The 27,842-nt window shown below is 49.1% G+C and overlaps 11 protein-coding genes across 11 annotated transcripts; 8 read left to right on the forward strand and 3 right to left on the reverse strand.

Moving 5' to 3' along the window:
* Positions 1-319: 319 nt before the first annotated feature.
* On the reverse strand, positions 320-691 carry N7508_002301 (uncharacterized protein; the record flags this gene model as incomplete). The annotated part of the gene is made up of 2 exons (XM_058460367.1): positions 320-507; positions 571-691. 2 exons carry the CDS (start codon positions 689-691, stop codon positions 320-322), a joined length of 309 nt encoding a protein of 102 aa, XP_058323899.1.
* A 2,311-nt stretch (positions 692-3,002) lies between these two features.
* On the forward strand, positions 3,003-3,596 carry N7508_002302 (uncharacterized protein; the record flags this gene model as incomplete). Its single annotated transcript, XM_058460368.1, has 2 exons — positions 3,003-3,018; positions 3,073-3,596. 2 exons carry the CDS (start codon positions 3,003-3,005, stop codon positions 3,594-3,596), a joined length of 540 nt encoding a protein of 179 aa, XP_058323900.1.
* A 912-nt stretch (positions 3,597-4,508) lies between these two features.
* On the forward strand, positions 4,509-5,459 carry N7508_002303 (Voldacs domain-containing protein; the record flags this gene model as incomplete). The annotated part of the gene is made up of 2 exons (XM_058460369.1): positions 4,509-4,771; positions 4,838-5,459. 2 exons carry the CDS (start codon positions 4,509-4,511, stop codon positions 5,457-5,459), a joined length of 885 nt encoding a protein of 294 aa, XP_058323901.1.
* Positions 5,460-5,837: 378 nt separating this feature from the next.
* Positions 5,838-8,549, reverse strand: N7508_002304 (uncharacterized protein; the record flags this gene model as incomplete). Its single annotated transcript, XM_058460370.1, has 1 exon — positions 5,838-8,549. One exon carries the CDS (start codon positions 8,547-8,549, stop codon positions 5,838-5,840), a length of 2,712 nt encoding a protein of 903 aa, XP_058323902.1.
* Positions 8,550-9,932: 1,383 nt separating this feature from the next.
* On the forward strand, positions 9,933-10,929 carry N7508_002305 (putative carbonyl reductase; the record flags this gene model as incomplete). The annotated part of the gene is made up of 3 exons (XM_058460371.1): positions 9,933-10,185; positions 10,252-10,635; positions 10,682-10,929. 3 exons carry the CDS (start codon positions 9,933-9,935, stop codon positions 10,927-10,929), a joined length of 885 nt encoding a protein of 294 aa, XP_058323903.1.
* A 717-nt stretch (positions 10,930-11,646) lies between these two features.
* N7508_002306 (uncharacterized protein) lies at positions 11,647-12,672 on the reverse strand (the record flags this gene model as incomplete). The annotated part of the gene is made up of 1 exon (XM_058460372.1): positions 11,647-12,672. One exon carries the CDS (start codon positions 12,670-12,672, stop codon positions 11,647-11,649), a length of 1,026 nt encoding a protein of 341 aa, XP_058323904.1.
* A 694-nt stretch (positions 12,673-13,366) lies between these two features.
* Positions 13,367-14,383, forward strand: N7508_002307 (uncharacterized protein; the record flags this gene model as incomplete). The annotated part of the gene is made up of 1 exon (XM_058460373.1): positions 13,367-14,383. One exon carries the CDS (start codon positions 13,367-13,369, stop codon positions 14,381-14,383), a length of 1,017 nt encoding a protein of 338 aa, XP_058323905.1.
* Positions 14,384-15,344: 961 nt separating this feature from the next.
* N7508_002308 (uncharacterized protein) lies at positions 15,345-15,635 on the forward strand (the record flags this gene model as incomplete). Its single annotated transcript, XM_058460374.1, has 1 exon — positions 15,345-15,635. One exon carries the CDS (start codon positions 15,345-15,347, stop codon positions 15,633-15,635), a length of 291 nt encoding a protein of 96 aa, XP_058323906.1.
* A 2,327-nt stretch (positions 15,636-17,962) lies between these two features.
* Positions 17,963-19,235, forward strand: N7508_002309 (aromatic alcohol reductase; the record flags this gene model as incomplete). The annotated part of the gene is made up of 4 exons (XM_058460375.1): positions 17,963-18,049; positions 18,116-18,400; positions 18,460-18,786; positions 18,858-19,235. 4 exons carry the CDS (start codon positions 17,963-17,965, stop codon positions 19,233-19,235), a joined length of 1,077 nt encoding a protein of 358 aa, XP_058323907.1.
* A 520-nt stretch (positions 19,236-19,755) lies between these two features.
* Positions 19,756-21,631, forward strand: N7508_002310 (putative amino acid permease; the record flags this gene model as incomplete). Its single annotated transcript, XM_058460376.1, has 4 exons — positions 19,756-19,951; positions 20,000-20,057; positions 20,112-20,327; positions 20,389-21,631. 4 exons carry the CDS (start codon positions 19,756-19,758, stop codon positions 21,629-21,631), a joined length of 1,713 nt encoding a protein of 570 aa, XP_058323908.1.
* A 481-nt stretch (positions 21,632-22,112) lies between these two features.
* On the forward strand, positions 22,113-26,744 carry N7508_002311 (RNA dependent RNA polymerase; the record flags this gene model as incomplete). The annotated part of the gene is made up of 1 exon (XM_058460377.1): positions 22,113-26,744. The coding sequence occupies one exon, from the start codon at positions 22,113-22,115 to the stop codon at positions 26,742-26,744; it is 4,632 nt and encodes a 1,543-aa protein (XP_058323909.1).
* Between the last annotated feature and the right edge of the window lie 1,098 nt (positions 26,745-27,842).

Consider the following 27,842-nt stretch of genomic DNA (forward strand, 5'->3'; position numbering starts at 1 on the left):
GACTTCACTGAGTGATCATGAGACTGGTCCTAGTGAACGCCACATTCAAAACGTCTACGGGCTTAACAGCAATAATTTAAATCATCATAGAATTTGACTAGCAGCGAATGAATACCTAAAGGCCCTACTAAGCTGAGCAGACCAACGGCCCATACTTATACATAGGACAGTAAGGGAGTATGTACTAGGCCTATACTATGAGCAAGGAAAGAAAAAAATCCTCCAAAATTCATGCCATCCCCCTTTCAAGTTGAGCGCAGCCAGGCGTAGCGCAACAAATGTCTTTCGTCACAGGCGTAAAGAGTGCGTGACGTTACGCTTACAAGATGCACTGGTCGTTGCGAACACCGGGCTTGGAATCACAGCCAGCGAAGCAGAACGCATTTCCGGTGACGGTGCCCAGGATGTCGGTGCAGTGGAACAGGGTCTGGGAGATCTGGGCAGTGTCCAATTCGGGAATGGATGCGGTGTCGTTGATAGCGGCAGTGAGCTGAGCCTCGGTATAGGCTGTTCAAATCACTCCGGTTAGTACATCCGGCATTCTTTGTATATCAAATCAATCTTGCTTACTGAATGGAGCAGCTAGAAGCACGGAGCCGCACTTCAGTGACTGGTATTGGCAGTTGGCAGCCTGTTGAGCAGAAGCTCCGGCCATGAAGAGGCCAAGGGCAATGGTGATCTGGGAAAGCATATTGATAAACTGATGGGCTTTTTGAGTAAGTGAGGTGTGTTTTGATAGCAGAATATCCTGAGAAGAAGAACGAATAGCTATTCTCGGCGAGAATAGGCATATTTATATGTCTTATCTCGCCTCATGGATATGATGACTCCAGCCTCATCCTCTTGGTGTTCATGCTTTCGGTATCTATCCCAGAGCTATCCATGAGAATCATGGAAATGAGGCATAATGGAGGAAACGTCAAGTCTCATGTCACCCCTAAACTAGTAATGATTCGACAACAGGCTCATCTTGGCATGAACTGGTAGTAACCTTCCTTTTAAGGCTAAGTTCCCTCAAATGGATCCCGGAGAGACATAAAGTTCAATACAAATTCATCGTGAACCAGCAGCCCAAACACCGACTAGCCGGGAGAATTAAGTTCAATATAAGCTCAAATGCGGTATGTCTAGAACAGTTCAAGCACCGAGCAGCCAGGCCTCCAACCCCTTGCACTGATTCGACCGCAACGGATAATATCTCGTCTCGGTACAAGATTCTATGAGGTGATTAAATCAGTTGACCATCTAGCAGGCGCCATGCAACTAGCCCCGCGATGAGCCCCGGCCCATACATGGCCACTGAAGAATTGCGGTTCGTAACTTACTTCAATATTGCCTCCCATTGGCTTTTGCGTATCCTTGCTCATGGGAAGTGCAGCAATATGCTTTAGCAGAGGTTCGTCTTCGGTGATTGCTGTCACCAAGCCGGTGGGGCTAAAGCATGAAATGCTAAACACAAAGTACACATCCTTTTCAGGCCGGCACTTGCAAGCCGTGGGGTGTTTCGGGTACCAATAACATTTGTAAGGCTACAAAGAGGGTTTAGAAGCAGATTTTTGTGTAATTGCCGCGGGCTCCCAGGTAAATAATGTTTGGCCCGTTGGCGATTCTGCGGGAAGTATCAGACTACTGAAGTAACGCTTTTGATACACCTCAAACAATGTATGCTACAAGAAACGGAGCGAAGGCACCAGTAGCGTCGGCGAAAGATGTCGTCCCTCTGTATCATAGTGCCAGTCATTCACGTGAGGAAGAAACAAGTTCGTCGGCAATTTTCGTGTGACTGCTCACGAGGGACAGTCTCGGGTTGTCTTTCCGTTCCTTGTGGCACTTTTTGAGTCACAGTAGTCAACAATTTACGTGTAGAGGTATCGTACGATGTAAGTAGAGAGACACTTGCGCTTAACGCCTGATAAATCAGCAGACGATCTGGCATATGGTTAGCAAGATTCATGGCTGAAATCTATACACGACAGCATCATCTCGGGGCTTCATAGTCCATGGCTGAATATCTTGCAATTCTTCGAGTCTGATCGATTGTGCTCCGAGTTTCGTATGCTCAAAATGGCCTTACAAGATCATTTGCAAGGGCGACTATTCCGATGATCTTGCAAGCGGGTTTTAGAACATAATGTCAGGGTGCGAAAGGACGTGTGCCAGGACAGGCTCTTTGAACTAAAGCTAGGGGATGGCTGGAAGCCGCTGTGTGCATTCCTTGATGTTCCCGTGCCAGATATGCGTTATCCGAGGATGAACAGTACGAAGGAGTTCAAGGGAGGGGCAAATCAGGCCGTGGTCATTTTAGGCAGGCTGCTTAGACTATGGCTAGCCTTTTTGTAATGGTTGCAGGATGTGTGCTGGCAGTTTTGCCCTGGAAGAGTGGGTATAAACCCCTCTCTCGCGAGTGACTAGTTGAGTTGGTGTAGCAAATGATAAGACCTATGATGGAAAAGAACCCCCCTTGCTTCAGAGAAACCAAATAACAGACAGAAACAGGGGGTTTCATTTTTGAAGCACCTGTTGAAAATAAATCTCGAGTTTGAAGATGGACTGGCTAGTTCGATAATAACAGCGTGGTATACGTGTTGCGTGTGGCATAAATGCAGGGTTGGTCATATATCGGCCAGCCTTGGTCTACAGATGCAGCTGTCATCACATTTCAGGTCTAGTTATTCGGCTGTGGTCATCAGTCGTTGGTTGGCGGTTTGGAGACCCTAGTTTCTTATAGTTCACCAGGTTGCTCTGTCCTGCCGGTGTTAAAGGAAGACAGAATATGAACCTAGGAGTATCAATGATAGACCTGATGAGAATCATTTAAGCCTCATGGTGTATATCTAAGAATGTATCTCGGATTGGTCCATTCATTTCAAGTGTTGATGGTTGTCAACCCTAGAAAGTGGCGCGGCTTACGTTCGTACTGCCCCCGCCAAGATCTCCGGGCCATCTCCGCTACTCCACATCTCCAACTTCAACAACCCAACCAGCTCTAGAAACTGGAAAAAATGTACGACTCCTACCGTAAGTCTCTCTTGAAATATGTACATCCTCGCAACATCTAACTTGACAACCCAGGTCCCCACCCTCTCCTCGCCCAGGTCCCACTGACAGTCTCACCTTTCATCAACCTCCCCCCCTCCGTCACACTCCCATACACATACAAATCGGTCTCTTCGATCCTCCCACCATCAGTAACAGTCGACCCGAGCAATCTCGATGGCAAAGCGCGCTATGTAGTCTCTTCCAGTGGCGAGCACGCAGCCCACCCAGACGACATCCTGGCCGCGTGTCAATCCCTCGAACAACACCTAAACAAGACGCGCAACGATGCCGACCAGGCCATCAAAGCATGGAAGGAGTCAATTCAGCAGCGTGAATTGGCCGAGAAGAGACGCGTAGCGCCTGGTTGGCTTGACCGCGAGGAGAAGTTGCTTCAGCCGAGTCGCGCCAGTGTCTCTCCCGGTTCTCAGGGTGAGGCTCAGCCGAGCTTGCTGGATAGCTCTACTCCCGACCAGGGCTCTTCTCAATTGCCGACTATGGTGCCGCACGACGAGGGAGAAGAGCTAGACAGAGCGTTTGGTGGCTTGGGTGTGAAATGATTGAGGGTTGTGTTGCAAGATACTGCTTTTTCAATCTCGCCCCTCGCTGTGGAGTACTTTGGAAACATTCCTTGGCTTTGATTGTTCCTTCTCTATAGCCGAGACCTTCTGAACTGTTTCAGAACAATGAACTCTGAGGACTCGTGTGTCAGGGATCTCTCTGCGCCGGGCTCTTCTGGGCCTTGAAAGAAGTCTGCAGGCTAATTTGACCTGCCATACTTTGCTATGCACCTGTGGTTCTTAATCTATGGTCGCGTCGATGCTGTGTCTTGATGGGAGTTCTGACCCCGGTGTCTGTTCTGGATCCATAAGACCAGTCAATTTGGAAGACCTATTTAGGGTATTAAAGTTCAAAGCCACATCACGCGATGACCAGAGATGCTGTCAAGCTTCAATGTGTGTGGTCATCCTCGGATAAAGCTTCAAGAATGCAGCAACCCTAGCTACCTACCAATGCAAGAAATCAATGATGCTCTTAAAATATTGGCTTGATTTACCAAGATCTTACATATTAAGATTTCTACTAAACCTACATCAAGCTCTCCAGTGTTTCATGGTGTAGATTGTGATCTGCATCACACATCACGATATTCTTGTACAGGAAGCTCTACTATATATATTTCACAATATACAGATTGCACTCCAATAACAATGAGAATTGAAATGTGAAACCGTCACAGTTCAAACAATTCATGCAATATGATAACTTCAAATACACTTGTAATGTCTAACGCAATATATCCAATTTGAAAATCGCCGCTTATCGCTTATAGCTGTTCAAGCTTATCCCGGGGAAATCCACCCGTGGACCGCAACCAAACGAAAAAGCTCCTCGCCAAAGCTTTCGCAACCACCACCTTACAATACCGCGAATATCACATCTATCAACCCCAAAACCACACCTACAATAAGATGGACGTCTTGCGCAATGCCCCCGAAGCTTCCACCTTCGTGCCGCTCGCCGAGCATCAATCGCGCACGCCAAGCTCCTTCTACGAGGGACCGCCAGTGCTCCACTACCACAGCGAGCGCTGCAAGATTGTCATCCTCGAGCACGAGCTGGCCGCCACCCCAGCACTGAGTGCCCTGCGCGGTGAGAGCGCTGCGGCATCCAGCGAGCAAGATGACGCGAAGGAAATCGCCATTGAGGGCATTGAGACCTGGGTGACATCCGAGTGAGTAATCCAACATCCCAGCACAATCGCAAACCCAAAGAATCTCAGCTAACAACCACAATATAGCAAACTGCTGCTTTTCTCTTCCATCGCCTCAACAGGTGTCCAAATTTCCTACCCCTCCATCTCCCTGCACGCCCTCCAGCGCCTGCGCGTACCAGGCACCGAGTCCCCAGAAGTTCAAGGCCTCTACATGCAAATTGCCACACCGAGCGCACCCTCCGCAGACGATGTAGAGGAGTGCATTACAATGACAATCGTTCTGCCAGCCGATGCACCAACACAAGAGACGAGCGATGGGTCCGGTGAGACCGAGACACCCACTCAGATTTTCTACAATTCCGTCTCGGCCTGTTCGAATCTGCACCCTGACCCCGTTGAGCCGGGTGATGAGGACGAGGATGATGAGGAGGGCAACAAGTGGTTCTCGGCTGAGGATGCAGATGGTGTTGTCAGACTTGGGGATGGGGATTTGCCACCTCCTGTTGCTGGCAGCTCTGGGTGGATCACTGCTGAGAATATGGGTGAGTTCTTTGATGAGGATGGGAATTGGATTGCTGGAGGCGAGCCGCCTTCTTTCCCGCTTGGGCCTGGGGCTGGGACTGTGAGGACTAGGGAGGGGGAGAATGGGGCTGATGAGAATGGCGAGGGGGAGGATGATGAGGCTAAGTGGAGGAGGACTGAGTGACTGATTGGCATGTCTTGAAGTATCAAAAGTGATACATAATCGAGTTCAGGATGTGGCTGGAAGCTGGCTACTTGTGAGCAAAAATATTGGCGCAGAATTATTGATAATGGATTAAATTTCTAACTTCAGCAACTACTTAAACCATGGATATCAAACACACGTCACACATAAACACAGAAGAAAAGGGGGAGTATCGCCGATACAAGAACCCAACAAAAGAAAAAGAAAGTACAGAACAGTTAAGAAAGTCAACCAAGTCAAAAAGAAAAAAGAAAGAAAAAAGAACGCCGAGGCTTTTGACCCATCATCGCACCCATACAATTCCACAAAATGAAAGCTCGCTGCCAAACTCCAAACTCCAGGAATGATATCAATGACTTATTCACGCAAGAACCCATCACCGTCATACAGACTACCAGGGGTAGCAGTTCCAATTCCAAGACCCAGACCCTTGCCCGTGGGGGTAGCCATATCCCGTCGAGCAGAAGTAGGGGTAGGAGGAACACGTTGATCAGGAGCACCAGACGGGTGATATTGTTGATAGTTGGGCATCGAACGGGGAATGCTGTTCTTGTTCCGAGTTGGAGAGGATTCAGGCGTGGTCAGAGTCCCAATGGGCTGAGCATCAGTCGATTTGAATGGTGATTTGTAAGGCGACTCGGTACGGTTGACATCCTCGAAGATATGAACACGGTCCTTGACAAGAGTTGGCCGGCGAGTGCCGTAAATTGGCGAGGAACAGCCAATGGGACCTAGTCCGCCTTCCATGCTGCCTATTGAGTCACGGTTTCGGCGGTATGTGCGATCTGCTGCGTCGGTTCTTGTGCGATGCAGCGAATCTGTTGACCGACGCCAGTCGCTGCCCTCTGTACCGGTGATACTCATGACGAGGGGTAGACGGCTGGGTGAGTCGAGGGGACTTGATGCCATGTGATCGGAAGACCGTGATGAGACCCGTGTAGATTGGCTGCGGGCTGCTGTGACTCGAGCCTGGGGTTGGTGGCGTGGACCCTTGACTGCGGAGCGACGAGGGCTGCCAGTGCCCGGTGAGGAGTTTTCATGTGATGGGGAAGAGACTTCGGGAACTTCCCAAATTGGAGGTACTCGTTCAGGGGAGGGGGTGTGAGATAGGCAGATGCCATCGGAGGGAGAGATGGAGGTGAATAGCTCGGGGAGAGCGCGGTCATTTTGACCCAGGTGCTTGTCTCCAGTGGACAAGAATGGGCCGTGTTTCCTTTTACTATCGGGGTTATTGCCGACATTGGGGTTGATGCTTGTAAGTTGTGGTTCCTCAGCTAGAGGCCCAAGGGAACCAAGCGCTGGCTTGCCTCGTCTGCTGCCGTACTTACTACGTCGTGAACCACTAGGCGACGACATAGAAGATGGGGGCAACGAGGGCAAGGGCTTAGTCGGGCTATTAATGGTACTTTCGCGGAGATCCAGCTCCTCCAGCCTGTCAAAATCCTCAGGCTCTTCTTCCACAGTGGGAGCGAATGTCGATGACCCAAATGTCAGAGGCGGGTGAATAGAAATTCGAACACAGTTTTGGCGACGGTGACCCTTCCGTTGTGAGTTTCCTCCCTTCAGTGCCGAGGGAAGAGGAGACTTGAGGGAGAGGCTTGAACGTTGCATCGGGCTTGGTGGCGGGTGGTTTTTAGCTGAATTAGTTGGTGACCCAACAGGGTGGAACAAAGTCCCACCATCAAGCGAGCCAACATAGAAGGGATCATTCTCCATTTGATCTTGGTCGTAGATAGGGGTTTTCTGGAATTGGCTGAAGTGTGGCACGAAAGCCATCTGGGAGCCAGAAAATCGCCAGCTGTTTGAAGAGTTATGGTAGCCTGAATTGCCAACTGGGGTGCCAGATCGTAGAGATGCATGTCTCGAGGGAGGGTTAGACGACGAGAGTGAGTCAGTCCGACGAGGAGGTCCACTGAATCGACTACCAGAGGCATCTGAATACCGAATGGTTGTCATACTGCGCCGGGGTGACGTGGACGCAGACTTATGGCGAGTCTCAGTGGTTGAAGAAGAACGCACAGGGAAGTTATGCATGGGTGGGATAGAGGTATTTGTCGCGATAAAACTTCTACGACCATCTTTAACCCCCACATCAGCTGCACTGAAGGGGACAAATGTGCCACCTGATGGGAAAATGGGTGAAGTCAAATCAGTGTCGGTCGATCTAGGTCCATTTCTGCCGTCATCCAAAATTGAGCTGTTGGTAGTGTCCAGACTCATATTAGACATTCGCGAGACTGAATCGTTGCGAGCGTAACTGAATCGGTCTGGCGGATATGCTGTTGGTGGCGGAGGAGGAATGGAGTGATGTGGCACCATGCCCGCGGTTTGGCTGGTTATACTTCCTCCACGCAGGCGTTGAGGAGATTCATCGAAGATCATGGGGAGTGGATCATAGCCGTGGGGAGAATCATGACCTTCAATCACAGGGAAGAGACCCGATCGCTCTTTTGGCCACGGGAACGGCCATCCAGGAGAGACTGGCCGCATCCCGAGATGGAATCCAGTATCGTCTTCGTTTGGATCCGGTGTTTGCTTGGGGGTTCTCTCTGCTGGAAGCTCAAGAACCCCTTCCACAGCCGATAAAGGAAAGTCTTCTTTCGAAATTGATGCGTTTGGAGGAGGACTGGGAAGACTCGATTCATCCAATGTAGCCAAAGAGCTCATACGTTTGTGCGACGACTTTGACAGACGTTTCGATCGAGAACGAGAAAGGGAATGGCGGAGGGAACGAGCTTTCTCCGTGAGAGGGAACAACGATTCAGAGCTGTTCTTCGGACGAAGCAAACTCTCTCGCGAGGTCAGTTGTCCCCATTCACCTGGTCTGCCATATGGAAGCTGACCATGCGTCCTCAGCACACTTCCTTCTGCCTGGCTCAACTCCGTCAAAGTGTCCACCGGAAATGATTGCAATCCCTTTGCATATTCTCCCCGTTTAAAGCCAAGCAGCGCCAATGCATGACGCTCTTTGCGATACCTGACCCAGACCACTATACTGACCACCGAAACGACGACGAAGATGGCCGCGCCAGAAGCGGCGATGGCGACGACGGCACTCAGCCCCAGCATGGTCGTCTCGCTGGCGCGTTCTGGGCTGATTCAAGACAGACTGGAAGCACTGAACAGAAAGTACCGGCTCAACACTTCATCTAGAAAACGAGTGGTTCATGCACAGCAACCGCTCACTATGATCCCTCTATCGAACGGCAAGAGTGAAGCTTGATAGAACAGGAAGATTCATCCGCCAAACAACAAGCCCTGGCGGAACAGCGAGAATGAATCAGGTGTGACACTACTGGCATTCTTCCTAAACGCCTACGTTTGTTATGGGAACAATGAAGTCCACCAAAGAATGCTGCTTCATCACCATCCGAGTGCCAGGAATGCTGGCTGCCACACTACCCCCTTCCACTAGGGTTCGAGGATGGCATCCTTGACGAATAAGATAGCTCAAAGGAGCCATTGGCACGTCGAATGGCAATTTCATGAGAGTGGAATGATCGTTGAATGCTCTAATCGACACTGGATTATACCCAATGCTACTGCGATCAACAAGTCAGTGCTCGCCCTAGAGAACGATCAACCCCAATTTGATTCTGTCTGAATGGGTCGCTCTTGCGAGGCTACTGGTAAGTAAATGACCATCTAGCAGATGATTTTTGAATCGCAAGATCGTGAGATCGTGAGGCGCGATAAATGTCTTTCCCTGTAGGACTTGTGGCTCCAACCGGGGCGCATACTTCCAACCCGATTGGATGCCACTGACGCCGAATGGCGACTGTCAAAAGCCCCAGCCTTTATTAATTGTGAAACGCCGGTTTGGGCTGTCGCGTCGCGTTCTGAATTCGGGACTCGGGATGCTCAGTCCCTTTGCTCGGGGCCAAGTTGGGATCTCGGCATCCCTGGCATCCCCAGGGTGTAATGACACAGGAGATCAACACAGCTGCCCCCGAGCTCTCATGGCAATCATTGTGATCCGAGAGTGCAATGTGCAACGCAGTTCTGTTCGACGTGAAGATACCGTTATCGATGTGGGCCTTTGTTTTTGTGGGGATCAGCTGATCCTCAGATCTTCCCCAGACTCAGCTCAACTGTCAACTCTCAAACTTCCCGAGGTTCACAGTCTTCACCGCTTCACTTGAGAGAGCGGGAACAATCAGACAATGCAGGGCCTTTTGTTGAGAGCAAGGCCTGCCATTTAGGTCTGTTATACACTTACACATGTGATGTATCCGATCTGCCCTCGATCCACCCCCGGGCTATTCTGGGGCGCGTAGCGTCATATCCACAGGCAAAACAGCTCTATGGCCTGGTCCGGCTTCCCCCGCCAGCGCATCTCTCACCGTCTATCAGTCCTGCATTCCTAGAAGCTCTATTTAAGTGATCTCCCCTCGGTCTCGGGTCTGTTCTTTCGCTACTTTTTGTTCTCATTTCCTACCAAATCTTATCGTCATGGCTGCCAATCCCGTATCTAAGAATGGACTATTTGTCCACAATAATACCGTTGCGCCTGAGCACCCCAGCCTGATGAGCATGTTCTCCCTCAAGGGCAAGACCGCCATTGTTACCGGAGCTGGCGCCGGTATCGGTCTGGCTGTCGCTCAGGGTTTGGCAGAAGCCGGTGCCAATGTGGCTTTGTGGTATAGGAGCAACACCAAGTGTCCTGAGCGTGCTGCCGAGATTGCCCAGCAGTACGGTGTTCAGAGTACGCAACATCTTAACTCGCGGCAGTTATACTCTTGTCACATCACTAACCCTGTCTCTACTACAGCCAAGGCATACCAAGTCGAAGTTACCGACGCGAAGGCCGTCGAGAAGGCTGTGAATGAGGTCGTCAAGGACTTCAATGGCCGCCTCGATGTCTTCATTGCCAACGCCGGTGTTCCCTGGACTCAAGGTCCCATGGTCGACGGTCCTCTCGAGCACTACCGCGATGTAGTCGGCATTGATCTGGATGGCACTTTCTACTGTGCCAAGTACGCTGCCGACCACTGGCGCCGCCAGAAAGAAGAGGGCACTGATGCCAATGGCAATAAGCTTACCAACTTCACCTACGGTAGCTTTGTCGCCACGGCTTCCATGTCCGGTCACATTGTCAATTTCCCCCAGATGCAAGCTGCCTACAATGCAGCGAAAACTGGTGTTATTCACCTCTGTAAGTTACTGTCCCCATGAGCTCAACTGTTTCTAACAACCTTCAGGCAAGTCCCTCTCTGTCGAGTGGGTTCGCTTCGCTCGCGCGAACACCATTTCCCCCGGGTATATCGCCACCGAGATCTCCAGCTTCGTGCCCGAAGACACCAAGAACATTTGGCGTGACAAGATCCCGATGGGCCGTGAAGGTCAGGCTCACGAACTGAAGGGTGCCTACCTCTACCTGGCTTCTGATGCTTCAACTTACACCACCGGTGCCGATTTGATTGTCGACGGTGGCTACTGTGCGCCATAAATAAACCATTAGGTATAATGACCACGATCTAGAAGCAAGATCTCTATTTTTGACCTTATGTGTCGGTGGGTATAACGTGAACGACTTCCTTTGATCTTGTGTATGAGACTAGACGACCAGAACGATGAAAAAAAGCCAAACGGCCTAATTTAAATCGAAATTTGTGTGCATTTAAAGCTAAGATGAAATTTATACCTAGATAGGTTAGTCAAATAGAATCAGATCGCCCCTCACAATCTTGGCCTGAAGTTCATACACGCAACACGGAAGCAATTTCCTCCCAAAGAACACGCCCAATTTTCAGCATGTGCGCGATTCCCGATCCCAAGCCACAAATCCCTGTTCAAACCCTTGCGTGGTGCTCTAGTGTCGATCAACCCGGCCAATTAATGCTTTAAATCGGCGCCTTCATACGTCAAGGGGGCACAGAATAAGATACATCCCTATTGGTCAGTTACACACGAGGAACCATGTTGATCGTCATAATCTTTACGTATATGTATTCTCCGGAATACCCTCAATTCGCGGATCTCACGAAGTACTGAACTATCTCATCCCTGGGTCAGAAGCCAAAATTCAAAGATCACTCGCGTCTCACTATCCCGAGCTTTTAGAGCAAATACAGTGAAGTCCGGCTCAGATATTCATATTTAACCGATCTTACAAAAGTCAATCTTCATATCATGCCTGGATACAAAGTTACATCCTCAACGGTCATCACTGCTCATTTTGAGCGCGATCCGGGACAACCAACATGAACACCGACTCGGTAAATCGGTCAACAGCCACATCGAAAAAGGTCAACTCAGCCCCGTCCGGCAGCTGAAATTCTCGACCATAGTACTGCACCAGCCAGACGGGAATATACTCAATTGGCATGTTGACATTGTAAGTTAGCATTTCGAGGGTAGGGCTGGCGTGCTGGGTGGCATCACTGCGAGCAAAGAATTGAGGGTTGCGGGCCCGGCGCAGTACCTGGACGCGTCGTACGGGGTGTGTATTCCACTGCGCGAGGTGACGGGCCATGATGTCGGGGGAGGGCGGAGACGGGGGTGTCGCAAGGTCGCTGCTTAGGAAAGGCGAGTTGTCCCTAGTCGCCTGAGAAATTGATCTATCGTCTTCGAGATCTTCGAGATCTAATTCGGTCATTGGGATGCCTTCAATGTCTTCCATGTCCATGTCGTCGATGCTTTCGACTGCTGGGAGATCTCTGATGTTGAGATTCTCTTTGAGATGCAAGTATCCGTGAACGAGACAGCAAATGAAGGCTTGGAGAACTCTTACAGCCGCGAGCTGGTGAGGAATATACCAGACGTTAACGATGGAAAGATAACAAGGTTGAAGACACACGAGTGGCAGTGCCAGGTTGTAGCCGAGGATATCAGGAAGGAGATATTGGTAGCAAAGTGCGAAATGCCCGAACACGCGCTCAATATTGTGTTGTATCCACCCATGGTAGAAACAAGAGCAGATGAGCTTTGCGAGAATGCACAACATCAGGATGCCCACGACCACAACAATCAATGCCAGACGAACGAGATGTTGAAGACCAGGAAGGAAGGACAAGTTGGTGAATGGGACGCCATATTCAACGAATGCAATGACGAGGAGATGGTCAGCGGGAACGAGATATTGGACGATGAGGAGAAGAAAGTTTCTGGTCGAGGCGTGGTAGACGCAAATCGTGAAGAGGAAAGAGAGTGCCAGGCAGGTCAACGGAATGGTGAGTGAAGCTTCCTCCATGATGGACTCTCGAAGTCGATAAAGGATGATTTGTGATTTTATGCGTACCTGGTTCGGGGACTGTTCACTTGATGCAGATGTTGCGAAAGTGAAGAGACATGTGGAAACGAAAAGTGTTTCGAGCTGTAAAGTAAATAGCCATTATGTCTACAGTGGCACGGGCCAGGCAGTCCGGTAGGTGAGGCTGTGGGAGGACATGTTCAGATCTTTCTGCTGCGGCGAATCGGGGTACTGTGGTCTTCCTTTGTTATGGCCTTCCAATCCCTAGGTAGGTCATCTGATGAGACTTGCATCATGCAATGTCTCTATATAAATTGACCAGAGAGAAAGCAACATAGATCAAGCCGTTGCGTAGACAGGGATCTACCTATGAAGGTCTGAAGGAGATAGCTAGGTTCCTATGTCCGCACAAGAATAGCATATATGCTATTCTTTGATGAGCCGAGGGCTTCTCTTTGTTCAACTTAAAATAAGTGGATCTAAATATGCACAAGCATTCTTTTCTTATCTCTTCTGCATCCGAGACAACCTGATATTCTTTGTTGTTTTGTTGAGAACAATCCCATACAAACCTCTTGGTCAACAGATAAATGAACTCCCACCTGCACATCTCAGTAACCCTTCTGCACAGCATACATTCTACTCCAGGTCTGACTTCAAGCCTATCACTGCTATATTTTGACCTACATACAGCATGGCAGTCCGTAAACCCAAGAAGAATTTGTCATTATCCAAGTCAACAAAGACCAGGGACGAGAACTTCCCATCGGCTAAATGGAGCGTTATCAAAAGAGAGCTCTCGAGCACTAAATATCGCTTGCATTCGAAGAAGGAGCTTCATGCGTCCATCCAAACAAGCAGTTCCCCCCAGCTTCAAGCTCTGAGAGAAGCACTCGATTGTCCAGGCTGCGAATATGCCGACAAAGTCTCCAAATATATGATGACGATTGATGAGACAGTGTTAAAGACATACGATACATCCAGCTATCCATACCATTTCATCAACAAAGTTATGCGGAACAAGGATATCTGTGTCTGCCCTTTGAGTACCGAACCGCCATCCGAAGAAATCCCAACTTTCTGGGAGGAGATCTCATCCTCCTTACGAAAACGCTACTACAAGCAACTCGGTATAATTATTGGCAAATACAAGAAGAAGGGCTCTCAGCTCAATGAAACCGAAACTGGTCACCTCGACAAAGGTGAAGTCGTCCGCCTCGCACACTATCAATTAGACTACCATATTCAACAACACTATCTCCGCCACCGAAGCTGCTTAACCCTATGCCGTGATGAAGATGACCTCGGACAAATGCAAAGCTTCCAGTTGAAAATAGCAGCAGCTAACGGAGACTGGGAACAGGAGTTGAAACCAAGTGGCCAGATCTGGCGAGATGGATGGCTCAATGACTACAACCGAGGCTTTGAGCAGCAGACAACATTTTGGGAAGAACGAGGTCATGAGAGGGAAAAGCAAATAGAAACTGCAAGAGCACGATGGGCTTATATACAAAAGTTGAGGGGGATGCAGATTCGCCAAATGATTAAAGCTGATGCGGATATACAGACTTTTCGGTTTTATTTGGGCCCTCAACTTCTGCGCACTATTGACGTTGCCAAAGACACCCCGCAAGTTCAAGAGGATTTGCAGATCCAGGCTAGATGCTACGCTAACATGATGGGTGATTCTTATAGTTCCTCGGGAAGTTAGATGAAATGTGAATTCTTTTTAGAAGGGGACGGGGATCTCAGCTTTCTACATATGAAGTGTGTATCATTCAGCACACATTTCGGCTTCAGCGAATGTACATCAAGGTTTTCACCTACAACACCATTTCACATCCCAGAAAGGATTATTCTCATAGCCTCCAAGCATATATAGGGAGGAAAAAGGATAGAATTGCTTCTATTTAGAGAAATGACCTTGTATCTGGGGTAACTGTTGCGCTCCACCCGTGGCACTGCCGTGGATACTAAGCGGGACAGTAACCTCCGCACTATCTGCAACTCGAGCCTCATCCATTTGAACAACGAGCAGCACAAGGGCATTGAAGGGCGAGATGATTCAACCGTTGTCTCTACATATTTTTTTTCATCGCATCTCCAATTTGTGAGATACCCGCGCTTTTTCAACTTGGTTCCTTTGGCTTGTGTTTTACAATTCCCTTTGTGTTTTACAACATGAAGAACACAAAACAAAGAACTTTCTACTGCATGAGCTTTCCTGATTGCCACTTCGAGCTTGTAGATCAAGGCCTATAAGGCTCCAAAACCATCTCAACATTTTGGCATGGCGGCCTCGGGTTCTGCAATTAATGCGGTCGTACTGGGAGCACCGGAGTATTAACCGCCATCCAAACATAACACCTCGAGTAATGTCCGAATGGCAGACAGACTAGCGTGTCGATGTAGGTGGTACGAATGCAGCATATACATCTTTTCTATGGCCAGAATAGTTCCCTTCGCTCAAGATATCGATGTGATATTTCCAAGCCAGTACATATGTACTTTCCCGGGTATAAAGATGGCCATCATCCATCATTGAAACCACATCCTTCCAAAACATATCCCGAACCCCTATCAAAATGCGTCCAAAAACCCTTATAGCTATCATCTTCTCTAGCCTGGCCCTTTCGACCCCTCATAAGGCTGCAGATCCCTGAGAAGTGACTATGTCAGTCCAGTCGGACGACGCTGCGGCTTACGCTGCGGCTTGGTCTTGGCCTGCCGATGCTCCTGCTTCAAGTCCTCCTTCTTCAAGCCTACCAGCCGAGAACCCAGCTCCTTCTGCAAAAACCCCACCTGCTGAGCCCACTGCCTCTCCTTCTGAAAGTCCTCCAGCTGGAAACCCTGCTCTCCCTTCCGAGCCCCCTCTAGCTGGAGGCGCTGTTCCGCTTACCGACTATCTCTCTGAGCATGCATCTTCAGAAGACTCCCATCGTCTTGCCATGAGGTCTGACTAAGTTGGTGGGGATGATGATGATGATGAGTTTATTGCGGTTTTTGGCGTGGAACTAGACCGTTGCAAGGACAAGTGAGGAGATGATACTATCATTGCGAAGCTGTTAAACCAATGATCTAGTAATTTATCCTTCTTTTAGGCAGTTTACCGCATGATCGATACAAGTGTCTTGGCATGTAAGCTCATTTAAGCTCCTCAAATTGGTAATTTGAGCTTTTGAGAAGCTGATCTATGTGTTTTTATAGACTTGTCCGACGGATCATAGGTGGCCACTGTGTTACCGTATAAGTCTCTTTTTTAACACTATTTACTTGAAGGGTTCCAAAGAGATAGTGGTGCTCTTATAAGATTGTTTCATTCTTTGGTGTTGTTGGACTTGATTATCTCTGCAGGTTCCAACCACTTATGAGGATTTTGGTGAATTAGGGGTGGCTGAGTAAATTCGACAGCTATAGTTACTTCGATTCATAAGAGGATCTTTCCGATAGTACCTGCACAGGCGGAGGATTTGTAATATCGAACTTCCTAAATTTTAACTTGAAAATCCTATCTGCAACGAATTGCCATTCACTAACATCCCAAGCGAATGTTGTAGATCTCAGACGGACAGTTATTCATAGAGTAAGAGGTGTTTAGGCATGCCAGGAACGACGCAGGTACTTTTCTAGTATGCGAGAATGAATAAAAGAATACTGCAATCAAATACGTAGGTAGCGGAATGGTTCGGTACTAGGGACTAAAGGAGTGCGGCATTTATGATGCTATACAGCACGGGATATCCCGCGTTCTTGATCCCTACAAGGAGAATGCACCCGCCCCTTGCTTCAGCTATCAGTACATGTAGGTAGTGCGTTGTATGTGCAGATGCCGATTGCACGCGCCGGGTCAGGAGGTAGGGGTCAAAGTATCTAAAATCTAGGTAGAGTGGGGATGAGAGGGTAGCTAGCATTGGTTTAATGTAGAAGATCCATCAATAGTCATTTCTGTGCAAAAACCATAGAACACACCGAGTAAAATAAAAATAAAAAGATCTACTTAGTGGTCCATACACATCATGCATTATGAACAGAACGGAGTAGTTCAAGGCCTTGACATAATTGGGCACATTATGTTTCAAGTGTTGCCACCGTGTCGCGTTGAAAAGGTGCAGGAGATCACTACCAATAGACGACAGAACAGAAATCAAGAACCCTAGTACTTTTGCGACCCATGTCCATACAGCCAGACGTCAAGGTCAAGGCGCAGTTTAGCCTGGACTCTGCAACTGGGATGGAAGCAGCCAAAGCCCAAGTTGGGCTTCACCTCTCTCCTTAATTACTGAACTGGCGGAAACCTAATGCGAAGCTATCACGAATTCAATTTGCATCACATGTACCCAATTCAATTTTCCCCAGCTTCACGTCCCCCGCAGTTCTTACTAGCTGTTGATCCTTTCACAGAGTCACTTTGCTTGGGCCTTCTTATGCATTCCCCGCGAAGAGCCCGAGATCGCCACCCTTACCTACCATATCAAGAACAGAACCCAAAGCAAGTCACTCGCTGCTACCCCACCGAGAGCCCAGAGTCCCAAGTTGATGAAGGTTAAGGGTGTGATGTTAGCAGAGAGGAGATTTGCAGAATTACGGCACAGATCTCCCGCGGCTGTGGCGCCCCCTATTACTTATTATCCTTTCCTACTGACCAGGATTTCGGCACTATTTTGATCACAAGCAATTTTAGGGAACCGTGCTATTGCTTACTATTTCCTCATAGGCACCTGTGGCAGTCCAAGATAGCGTCTGATTGGCTGAGGCTCTCCATTTTTCGGTCAGCGCCACCGGATGACTAAGCTTCGCTGAAACCTGGCGAGATCTGTGACGTGGGAGATTCTGCAAGTGACTACTGACTACTGTACTTGTAGACCGGAGAATACCAGATATCTAAAGAACTTTACCAGAGAAGCAGAGGTGTATACTTGTATAACTCAGTTAGCCGCAAACATCATCATTATCCAACGGGAAGCCGTAAAATGACGTAACCCCTCCCGAACCCGGCCCGTACGAGACGGAGTCTTGTAAAGAGTACAGAGTACGGAGAAAAGTGTAGGAGATGGAATCAATAACAGGATAGACAGAATATATAAGTACCTGACATCATGGGAAAAATCATCCCCTCAAAACGAGGGGAACGAACATCCACTGACCCACTGGTGGGAAAGTGGGTTGGTTAGTCTTGGGAATTTATAACGTCGTCAGGTCCTAAACCTGTTACCCAATCCCTTTCTTTCTCTTTCACTTCCCCCCCAACACTGCCCCCCTCCCCTTCTTCACCTCTATAACATTATTCACCATGTCGAAGACCAAGGTTTTGCTGGTTGGCGCAGCGGGTGAAACCGGAGGCTCTATTGCTAACGGTTTGTTGGATACCGGTGACTTTGTACGCAGCCCACCTTCCGTCAATTGACCACCGACTAATGATCTCGATTTGTTTTGGGGTTTATAGGAAGTCATTGCTCTTGTCCGTCCTATCTCGGCCCAGAAGCCTGCCATCACACGTCTCCAGGATCGCGGTATTCAGATTCGGAAATGCGACTTGAAGGCTCCCGAGGAAGAGCTCATCGAAGCTCTGGCTGAGATCGATGTGGTCATCAGCTGTGTCGGTCCCGCCGAACAACAGGACCAGATTCCTCTCGCCAAAGCGGCCAAGAAGACCGGCGTCAAGCGATTTGTGCCTTGCGGTTTCATCACCGTCTGCCCACCAGGTGGTGTCATGTGGTTGCGTGACGAGGTATGAGCATTGTGGCGCGGTACTTACATTCAGTGGGCTGACCAGGTCGTGTACTACAGAAAGAAATTGTCTACAACCAGATTCGCCAGCTCTGGATTCCCTACACTATCGTCGATGTCGGCTGGTGGTACCAGCTGGCCTACCCCCGTCTCCCCTCCGGCCGTGTCGATTACGCCATGACATCCGGGAACGATGAGATTATCGGCGACGGCAACATGCCCACAGCTCTGACCGACTTACGCGATATCGGTCGCTACATGGCCATGATCATTTCCGACCCTCGCACCCTGAACAAGAAGATCCTTGCCTACAACTTGGTTTCCACACAAAACAAGATCTACGATCTCATGGAGCAGCTCAGCGAGGAGAAGATCGATCGGAACTACGTGAGTCGCACAGACCTTTCTCGGCCCGGAATGAAGTAAGTGACTAACCATTTTTCTTTTCCGGAGCACAGGTGCCCGAGGAGACCATCTGCAGCAGAGTCGTGGCGGCCCGACAGGCCAGTGAAACCTACCCATTCGATCCGATCAAGTTCATCCCGCGCTACTTGGCCGAATACCAGCTCTCGTGGGGAATCCGCGGCGACAACAACCCCGAATACGCCAAGTATCTTGGTTACCACACCACACAGGATCTGTACCCGGAGTTCCAGCCCACAGACTTCTGCGAGTATCTCGAGCAGGTCATCCGCGGCTCGGCCAAGGGCGTCTACACCGACCGTGTTATCTCCCGCAAGCACCAACGACACTTCCCCCGTACCGAGTCCAGCGATTCCCTCTACACGCGCATTTTCCCCCGGACCGAATCCAGCGACTCGCTCATGTCGCGATGAATTGACGATTTACACACTCTCCTCTCCACGTGTTCCAACGTAAACCTCCACTCCCTTCACCTAATCAGGGAAGCGACCGTCTCAGACAACGCCGACCCGAGAACCGTCTTCCATTTGGTAATTTGACAAAGACTTTATGATATCTCTGCTTCCCCTCTGGCCCCTGCGGGGGACATGGAAATTCAGTATGCAACCTGACTGGTGCTTTTTGGGTGTCAATTTTGGGCGTTCGTGATCTTGTGGCTTTTGGACTATAGATGCCACTTTTTTTTGGGTGCGACGGGCTGATGGCAATTAGAATTGCTGGAATGCCTGGGAATTACTTCTATTTGTTTCATATGCCATTCAGTGATCCCTATGGGTTTTTTTGCATATAGAAAATACATCCCAATGATCTGTGATCCCAAAAAGGTGTCCTTCGTTCTTTCCATTTTGGCTATTACCTGATATGCAATGATGGCTACCCATCCTATCTTCTCTTTACTCTTAGCTTTCTCAGTCTTCTCATTGGATATTGACAATGCGGAGCCTATATAGGATATTTGCGCGTCGCCGGCCGGCATCACCATCTCAGCCCACACCTTTCAGCGCCGAACCAGTCATCCGCCCGACCAGGACGAGTCTGTCAGATGCCCCCGAAGCTCACCACAATGAACCTGCCACTGGCTTCGGCGATATCTACGGGTCATTAACACCCCGACAGATCAGCGTGATCAGTGTGTATCTACAGGTTGTTCCAAGATATCTATACTGACAGGTCTCAGCCATCGGATCAGCGATTGGAACTGGTTTGATGATTGGAACGGGAAGAGCGTTGTCCATGTAAGCTCTTTCATTCACCAGAACCTTTGTAAGAGCTGCATTGACGCCGAGTAGGAGCGGAGTAAGTGATATGCCCGAGGACACGAACAGAGATATTGACCGGAAACAGCCCGCAGCCATAATCATTTCATATACCATCGTCGGATTCGCCGTCTTCCTCGTTCTCTCCGCATTGGGCGAGGTCGCTTCATGGCTGCCGAAGCCATATACAGTAGCCGACCAGGCTGTTCGATTCTGTGATCCGGCACTTGGGTTCAGCTTGGGTTGGATGTAAGTGTCATTGTTGCATGGAACTTCATCGACCCGGTCTTGGTTACTCACATCCTCAAAGCTTCTGGTTGAAATACGCCCTCGTCACGCCGAACCAGCTCACTGCTGCGGCACTTGTCGTCTCTTACTGGGTCGATGCTGAGCGAGTCAATCCCGGAGCATGGATTACGATCTTCCTTTCGATTATCGTGACGATGAACTGTATCAGCCATCAGTTCCCCAGTCGGATTGAGTTCTATGTCTCTTCGTTCAAATTGGTTGTCATGCTTGGACTCATGATTCTGTCTACGGTTATTGCGCTGGGTGGAGGGCCGGATCATGATCGCAGAGGGTTTCGGTATTGGTCGGATCCTGGTCCTTTTGGCGCTCATCACAATCATCCGCATGGGTTGCTTGAGAAGTTCTACATCACTTGTTCGACTATGTCTTCGGCTACATTTGCTTACATTGGGAGTGAGAGATCGGGCATCTGTCACTTTCCGAATGTTCAAAAGGCCACATCGCGCGCGATCAAGAATACCTTCTATCGAATCATGGTGTTCCATCTTCTCGCCATTACTCTTCTCGGTATGATTGTTCCTCAAGACTCGGTTTCGGTCGCCTTCAACAGTGAGGCAAACCATGAAGCTGCGGCGTCGGCTTTCGTCGCTGCTCTATACTTGGCCGGGATCTCAGTGCTACCCGATCTGCTCAATGCATGCATTCTGTTATTCATCTTGTCCATCGCAGACTACGATCTTTACTTGGCAACCAAAGCAATGTGCGATCTGTCACTCAAACGCCGTGCACCTGCATTCCTGTCACGTACCACTAGTCGCGGCGTTCCGATCTACTCATTGGGAGTGTGTTCGTCAATGGCTACACTCGCATATCTCAATGTCCGGCAGGACTCGACGGTCGTCTTCGGGTATTTCGTAGACATGGTCACAATGCTTGGCCTTCTGACATGGATTTCCATCTTGGTCACTCACATCTCATTTGTGCGTGCACGCACGGCCCAAGGAATTCCTGATAAGACTCTGGCTTTCAGGGCTCGCTTTGGCTTGCCAGGTACATGTCTAGCGCTTGTGCTCTGTCTTTTCATCGCTGTCACAATAGTCTTTGATTCGTTTGGCTACGAGGCTGGTGCCCGGAAACTGGATATCGGGTCATTTGTCGCCTCCTATATTAGTATTCCTTTTTATGTCATCTTGCTTATCGGTTACAAGGTGGCTGTCGTCAACAGTAAGCGTGTCCTCCCCATGGAAGCGGATTTGTGGACAGACAAGAACGAGCCTGAACATGAGAGCTTGGAAGGGAATTGAGCATGGTAGAAGTCGAGTTCGAGTGTTCTATAATTATGCTCAATCAAATGTGTACCTATTTTGGGTCCTGGAAATGAGAAACGGGCGCATGCATCCCAACCTCCAGTAGCTCTGCTGTTGAGTTGTCACAGTGACACCCCCACTATGGAAACAGCGGGCGGCTACACGGTCTCTGGGCAAACACTTAGGAAAAAGTACCTATTTGCTTTTTCTCGACTTGGAATCACTCGTATCTGCAAATCATCCATGTTCATATCCATGTCCAAGGCATATAATCCCAACTCGATGCATCACCCCCACCTAACAGCCCTCCTCTAACAAAAAGAAGCGGCATATCCAGATCCAAGTCCACACTCTCTCATATCTTGATACTTGACATCTTCAATCGCATATCTTCACCTATCCATATCTTCACCTTATCATACCCAAGCTTATCCCAAACCAGACTTCACTTCCGGACGGGCCCCCAAAACCACCCGCCATGAACCAAACACCAACAACCCCCCAACGCCAAAAACAATCCTTCACCGACTACATCAAATCCCTAAACAAAGACTTCGCCCTTGAAATTCCTGTACCAGGCATTGAATCCCCTTCCTCTCGAGAAAGGAATACTACGCCCCCATGGCAAATTTACAAGCGGCTTCATCCGCTTTTCTACAAGGGTTATGCGAATGGGTTGGTAGTTGATTTGAGGGAATGGGTTGTTGGTCAGTCGTCACCGGCGCCAGTATCGACTGAGGGTTTTGGTCAGGGTCGAGGCTTGAACCGGTTCCAGATCCAGAACCAGGACCAGGGTTCAACTCTGGGGAAGAACAGTGCAAGCGCACGCACTAATGCTCGCATGCGTGTTGAACCGCCTGATCTGTCTCACTCGGTATCAATCAGCTTGAGTATTTCTGATTCGGTTAGGGCCGATCGAATGAGGTACTTGCTTAAGCTTATTGAAGATGAGGAGTATATGATTATGAATGGGCGCGTTGACACTACGACGCCAACGCGGAATTCTTCAACTTCACCTTCAACTTCAACTTCAACTTCAACTTCAATGACTAGCCATCAACGCCAACACCAGTATCAAAATCAGAATCCCCACCAGAGCACGAATCGGAATCCGAGTCATGCAAAGGCACATGCAGGAAATAAAAGGTTAGCAGAGAATCCACCCATGACTTCTGTGGGCTTATCACCAAAGAAAAAACGAAGGTTTTCCGTGGATTGTGATACTCCCTTTGGGGACAATGACAATGACGAGTTTGAGGACTTCGATCACGATGCCGAGGAGCTTTTCCATGCGGCACCTAATTCGCCTATTAAGGCTTCACCTTTTCTTCCTGTTGGACAGTCGCCTTTGGGGAAGAACGAGGATGGTGCTTTTCCATCTCCGGGGGGTGCGACTAGTTTTAAGTTGTCTGGACATGCAAATTCTGACCAGTCGCCTGTGAAGAGGGCTATTAGCTTTACTTCGCCTGTCAAGAATCAAGGGAGCTTCCCATTTTCGGCGAAGAGTCCAGCAAGCTTTACATCTCCAACGAAACAACAGGGAAGAGTCCAACCACCTGCAAGCATAACCGCCTCTCAGCCGGCAGGAGACTCGAATTTTGTTCAATCGCCAGGAAATAAACCTGTGGGCTTTTCTTCTCCTTCGAAACCCCAAGAGGGGAGTATGTCACCGACAAAAAGCAAGGGAGCTCCCCGGTCTCCAACAAAAGCTCCGACAAAGACCCCGACAAAAATTCCGACGAAAAGTCCAAAGGTGGCCAAGTCACCACCTCAGTTGCCAATGAGACAGATGGATCTTCGGTCATTCGGTTTTGGTTTCAAAAAACCTGTCAGTGGCGACCCTCCAGTCCAGGATGGTAGCGAATTCAAGAAACCTACATTGCTAGATAGGCACACCGCAGCCTCCGACAAACCAAAGGGTGATAACATGATTCAATCTGTCAATACCAGTTCCTCGGATACGGATTCATCGATCCAGGATTCTCGGCATACCAGTATGGATCTGTCATTTGATACTGTCGTGATGGAAATTGCAGAACCAATGGATACGCAATCAACCTATTCTGATTCTGTAGTTGGTTATATGATCAGCGACGAAATGAACAGAAGCATGGATGCTGCTACATCCATGATGGTCAATTATGATCCCGCTGAGACAAAATACCTGCTGCAGAAGGACTTGATCAGTGAACTTTTGTCCGATGGGCCGTTCACAGTCGAACATTCACTGCCAGGCACAGTTCCTCTGCGTTTTAGATACGAGTTGGACCGCGTGGGGCGTGCATGGGGTGTTCCACTCAACAGAATGCTTGTTGGTGATCGTCTTCCATTCAACAGCCAAGATGAATTCTGGGCGTGGGTGAGTGGGCACAGTCAACGTGGTAACCGTCCACTTCCGGAGAAATCATCTAGCAGGGCTTGGGATGCTGCCGTTGGCGATTTTAAGACGAAGAAACTCTCAGAAGTCGTGGTGTTATCTGGAGACATGGAATGGTGCGAAGAATCCGAGCCGGGAATCTTCAAACTCACTCTGAATCCACTCAAGTCTGAGAAAACATGCCGCTTCCATAGACGGTTTGGCTCGGATAGATTTTTGTCTGTGACTGTTCCAGCTCCCACCCGGCCTCCTGCACACCAGAGACGAGCTTCGTATCCTTCGGTTCTTCGCGAGAGTATTGCTGCTTGGCTCACTCGAAATGACCACCAGTGCCTTGGTCGAACATGGAGAGCATTCTATGTTGAGGAAGTAAAAACTAAGAAGAAATCTAAGAGTGAGCCCAAGTTCCGTGTCGAATTATTTGCCGTCGATGGCGAAGACTTCGATCGTGGATGTCAGTTGCCGCCTCAGATAGCTCCTCCTCGACAGCCAAGTGACAAACATACACGCATGGGCGTCGATGCATTGCTGGAATGGCATATGCCCAAGGCCGCAAATGACAACCAGACCAACTGCAAGCTCTTCCAACGTCTTTCCCTGGGTCTATCAAAGACATTTGTGACAGTCACATTGAAGACAACTCAAGTTCTCCGCTTGCGAGATTGCCCCGGAAGCACCGTAATGAACGATGGATGCGCATTAATGTCAAGGCCCCTCGCAAACCAAATCTGCGATCGGTTAGGAATAACCTCCGCCACACCCAGCTGCTTCCAAGGTCGAATCGCAGGAGCAAAGGGCCTATGGATGGTCGATCGACACCAATCCAGCATCACAAGTATGAACAACGATGACATCTGGATCCAGATATCAGATTCACAGTTGAAAATCCACCCGCATCCCGAGGACTGGGTGGGTCTTGTGGACGACGAGAAGTTGACCTTCGAAGTTGTCAACTGGGCTCAGCCACTCCACCCAGTCGATCTGAATATCCAGCTTCTTTCCATTCTTGAATATGGAGGGCATGTCAAGGAATACATTGCCAAGCTTACGTGTGATGGAGTTCAGGCTCTCTACGATGACTTCTTCCAAGTGTTACAATCCAACAGCCCTGTTCTCTGCCGAGCACTCCTGCAGAAACTGAGAACGTCTGGTGACAATTCAACTAGCAAGTTACGCCGTTTGGAGCAGTGGATGATGAACGATGCAGAGACTATCATTCGCCTCTCGGAGGCTGGCTTTGAACCACAGACCTTCTATCCACTGCGCGTCAAGATCCGCAAGTATCTGAAATGGCTTCTGGAGCGACAACTCGAGGAACTCAAGATTCATGTCCCGCTGTCTACATATGCCTACTGCATTGCGGACCCTTACGGGGTGCTAAACGCAGGCGAAGTTCATTTCGGATTCTCGAATAACTGGCGAGATCCCCAGGGTCAATTTGAGGACAACCTGCTAGAAGGCGTAGATGTTCTTGTGGGTCGACTCCCTGCCCATTACCCATCGGATATTCAACGGCGCAAAGCCGTCTGGAAGCCAGAGCTTCGCCATTTCAAGGATGTCATTGTCTTCCCTACGAAAGGTGATATCCCGCTGGCTCATATGTTGTCTGGTGGGGATTACGATGGTGATACGCCGTGGGTTTGTTGGGATCCGATGATTGTACAGAACTTTCATAATTCCCCTTTGCCTTCGCAGGAGTTCCCTGCGGAGCACTATGGGCTCTCTAAGGAGTCGGTTCAGATGGCTGAGTTGGAATCGACGGACGACTTTTTGGAAAGTTCATTCGTTTTCAACCTTACCATGTCGAATCTGGGTCGATGCACGGTTGAACATGAGAAGCTGGCATACGATGAATCAATTGACTCTCGTAAAGCCAAAGAGCTAGCATGTCTACTGAGCTATCTGGTCGATGGCCGTAAAGGTGGAGTTCATCTCTCAGAGCAGGCCTGGCAGGAATATCGCAAGACAATAAGTCCCAAGCAACGCGCACTCCCTGCATATCGAAACTCAGAGCGCAAATCAAACCCATCAAATATCGTCGACTACCTCAAGTTCGAAGTCGCAGATCGTGAGTTACGAACGATCTTGTCAAGACTGAACGATGCCTTCCCCGAAAGCAAAATCCACAATGACAGAGACGAAGACCTCACTCGTCCGTGGAATACTGTCCTCGAAGTGACAGAGAATAGCCCTCCGCCAGAGGAAAGCCCTCCGGGGTCTGTAGATCTACGAAAATTAACGGGCGAGATCCAATTATCAATCGACAAGTTGTACCGGCAATGGAGCCAGGGCCACAGCGCCTCAAACGCAGAGTTCTCCGCCATTTCACGCCAAGCTGCTGAATGCGCCAGCGCCCTGCCTCCCCCTGAGGGCTCACACCCGCTCCTTCACACCTGGCAAAATAGCCGGAGCGAGTGGTCGCAGGTGCTAGCATCATACGCATATCTCCGATATCCGCGGTCGGGATTCGTCATGCACGCGTTCGGCGAGACTTTATGCCAGATCAAGGCGTCTGGCTCGGCGTCTCGCCTTATTACCAATGACGTTCTTGCTTGTTACAGGGTTAATCAGAAGATGGTAGCCCATCTGACGGTTAATGATCTGCCCGATCATAATAATAGTGATGGGGATGAATATGAAGGCGGGGAGGCTGTTGAGGCATTGATAGCGGTTGATCAGGGTGCCCCGGCTGATTTTTATGATGACTGGGATGATGGAATGTCTGTCGAATGAGATACGAATAATGATTGCCTCCCGATGACTGCATATGATTGCTTTTTTTTTTTCCTTTTTCGCTTTTCATCTGATTCCGAGCGATGGTCCCTTGTGATGATCATGTTATTTGCCATGCGCAGCAGTACGAGATACCCTTTGTTTTATTGCATATGTCAGAAGCAGACATGGATGTACCTTCGCATCACGTGTTAATTACACGATACATGTACATAGAAAGCACACTTCTTTGAACAGACATCATGTCCCCAATCCAGCCTCCAGGTAGAGACCAAAGCACAAGCTCTCCGCCGAACATCACATGCCGAACGAAACAGACGGTCCCAACAACTGCGGGACTTCGAGCCTAAAGGGAGCAAACTCAAATTTAGATGCCGATTTCGACTGCCTAGTCTATACAGTACTTGGCGATTGGCTTCGTTCTCGTTTGGGTAAATTCTACGGCTAATTGGGTTTGACCGCATGTGATCGGGCGGAGGACCGTATTCCGAGTAAGCATAGGAATGCATTTAATAGGTGTGTACGGAGACGGGTGTAGAGATTCCGACGGGGATGGGTGCGGTCTGTATTGGGATTAATGCGATCGATTGAGGGAGAGTTAAGGAACAAGGTAACGTTATAGGGTTGTTCTTACTGTGGTTTCTATAGATCCACTAAGCCCTATGAGCGCATCCGCTTAAAATAATATCTTTCTCGGTATGTTGCGGTCAATACTACTGCTTGAGGCATCAATAGACGTACTGTATTGATTTGCTCATAAGTAAATGTCCTCCAGTGCCAAAAAACAAATTAAGGAAACAAAAAATAAATTGTCGACAGCTATGTGATTCGAACACACGCGGGCGAACCCACTCGCTTAGCAGGCGAGCGCCTTAACCACTCGGCCAAACTGTCAGCATTGGAGGATTGATTCATAACCACAATATGTGCCACAAACTTATTTGGTCAGTAAACAGTGAAACAAAAATATCCATGGATCACATAGCAGATGTAGATTTCCATTGGCAGAGGTTCTACAGCCTGTCTCCCGTGGCAATGACCAGATAAGGAGTACAAAAAACGAAATTGAAAAGGACAAAAAGAAATACGACAGCTATG

This window comes from Penicillium antarcticum (assembly GCF_028974205.1).
Source record: "Penicillium antarcticum strain IBT 31339 chromosome Unknown utg000002l_segment0_segment0, whole genome shotgun sequence".
NCBI lineage: Eukaryota > Fungi > Ascomycota > Eurotiomycetes > Eurotiales > Aspergillaceae > Penicillium > Penicillium antarcticum.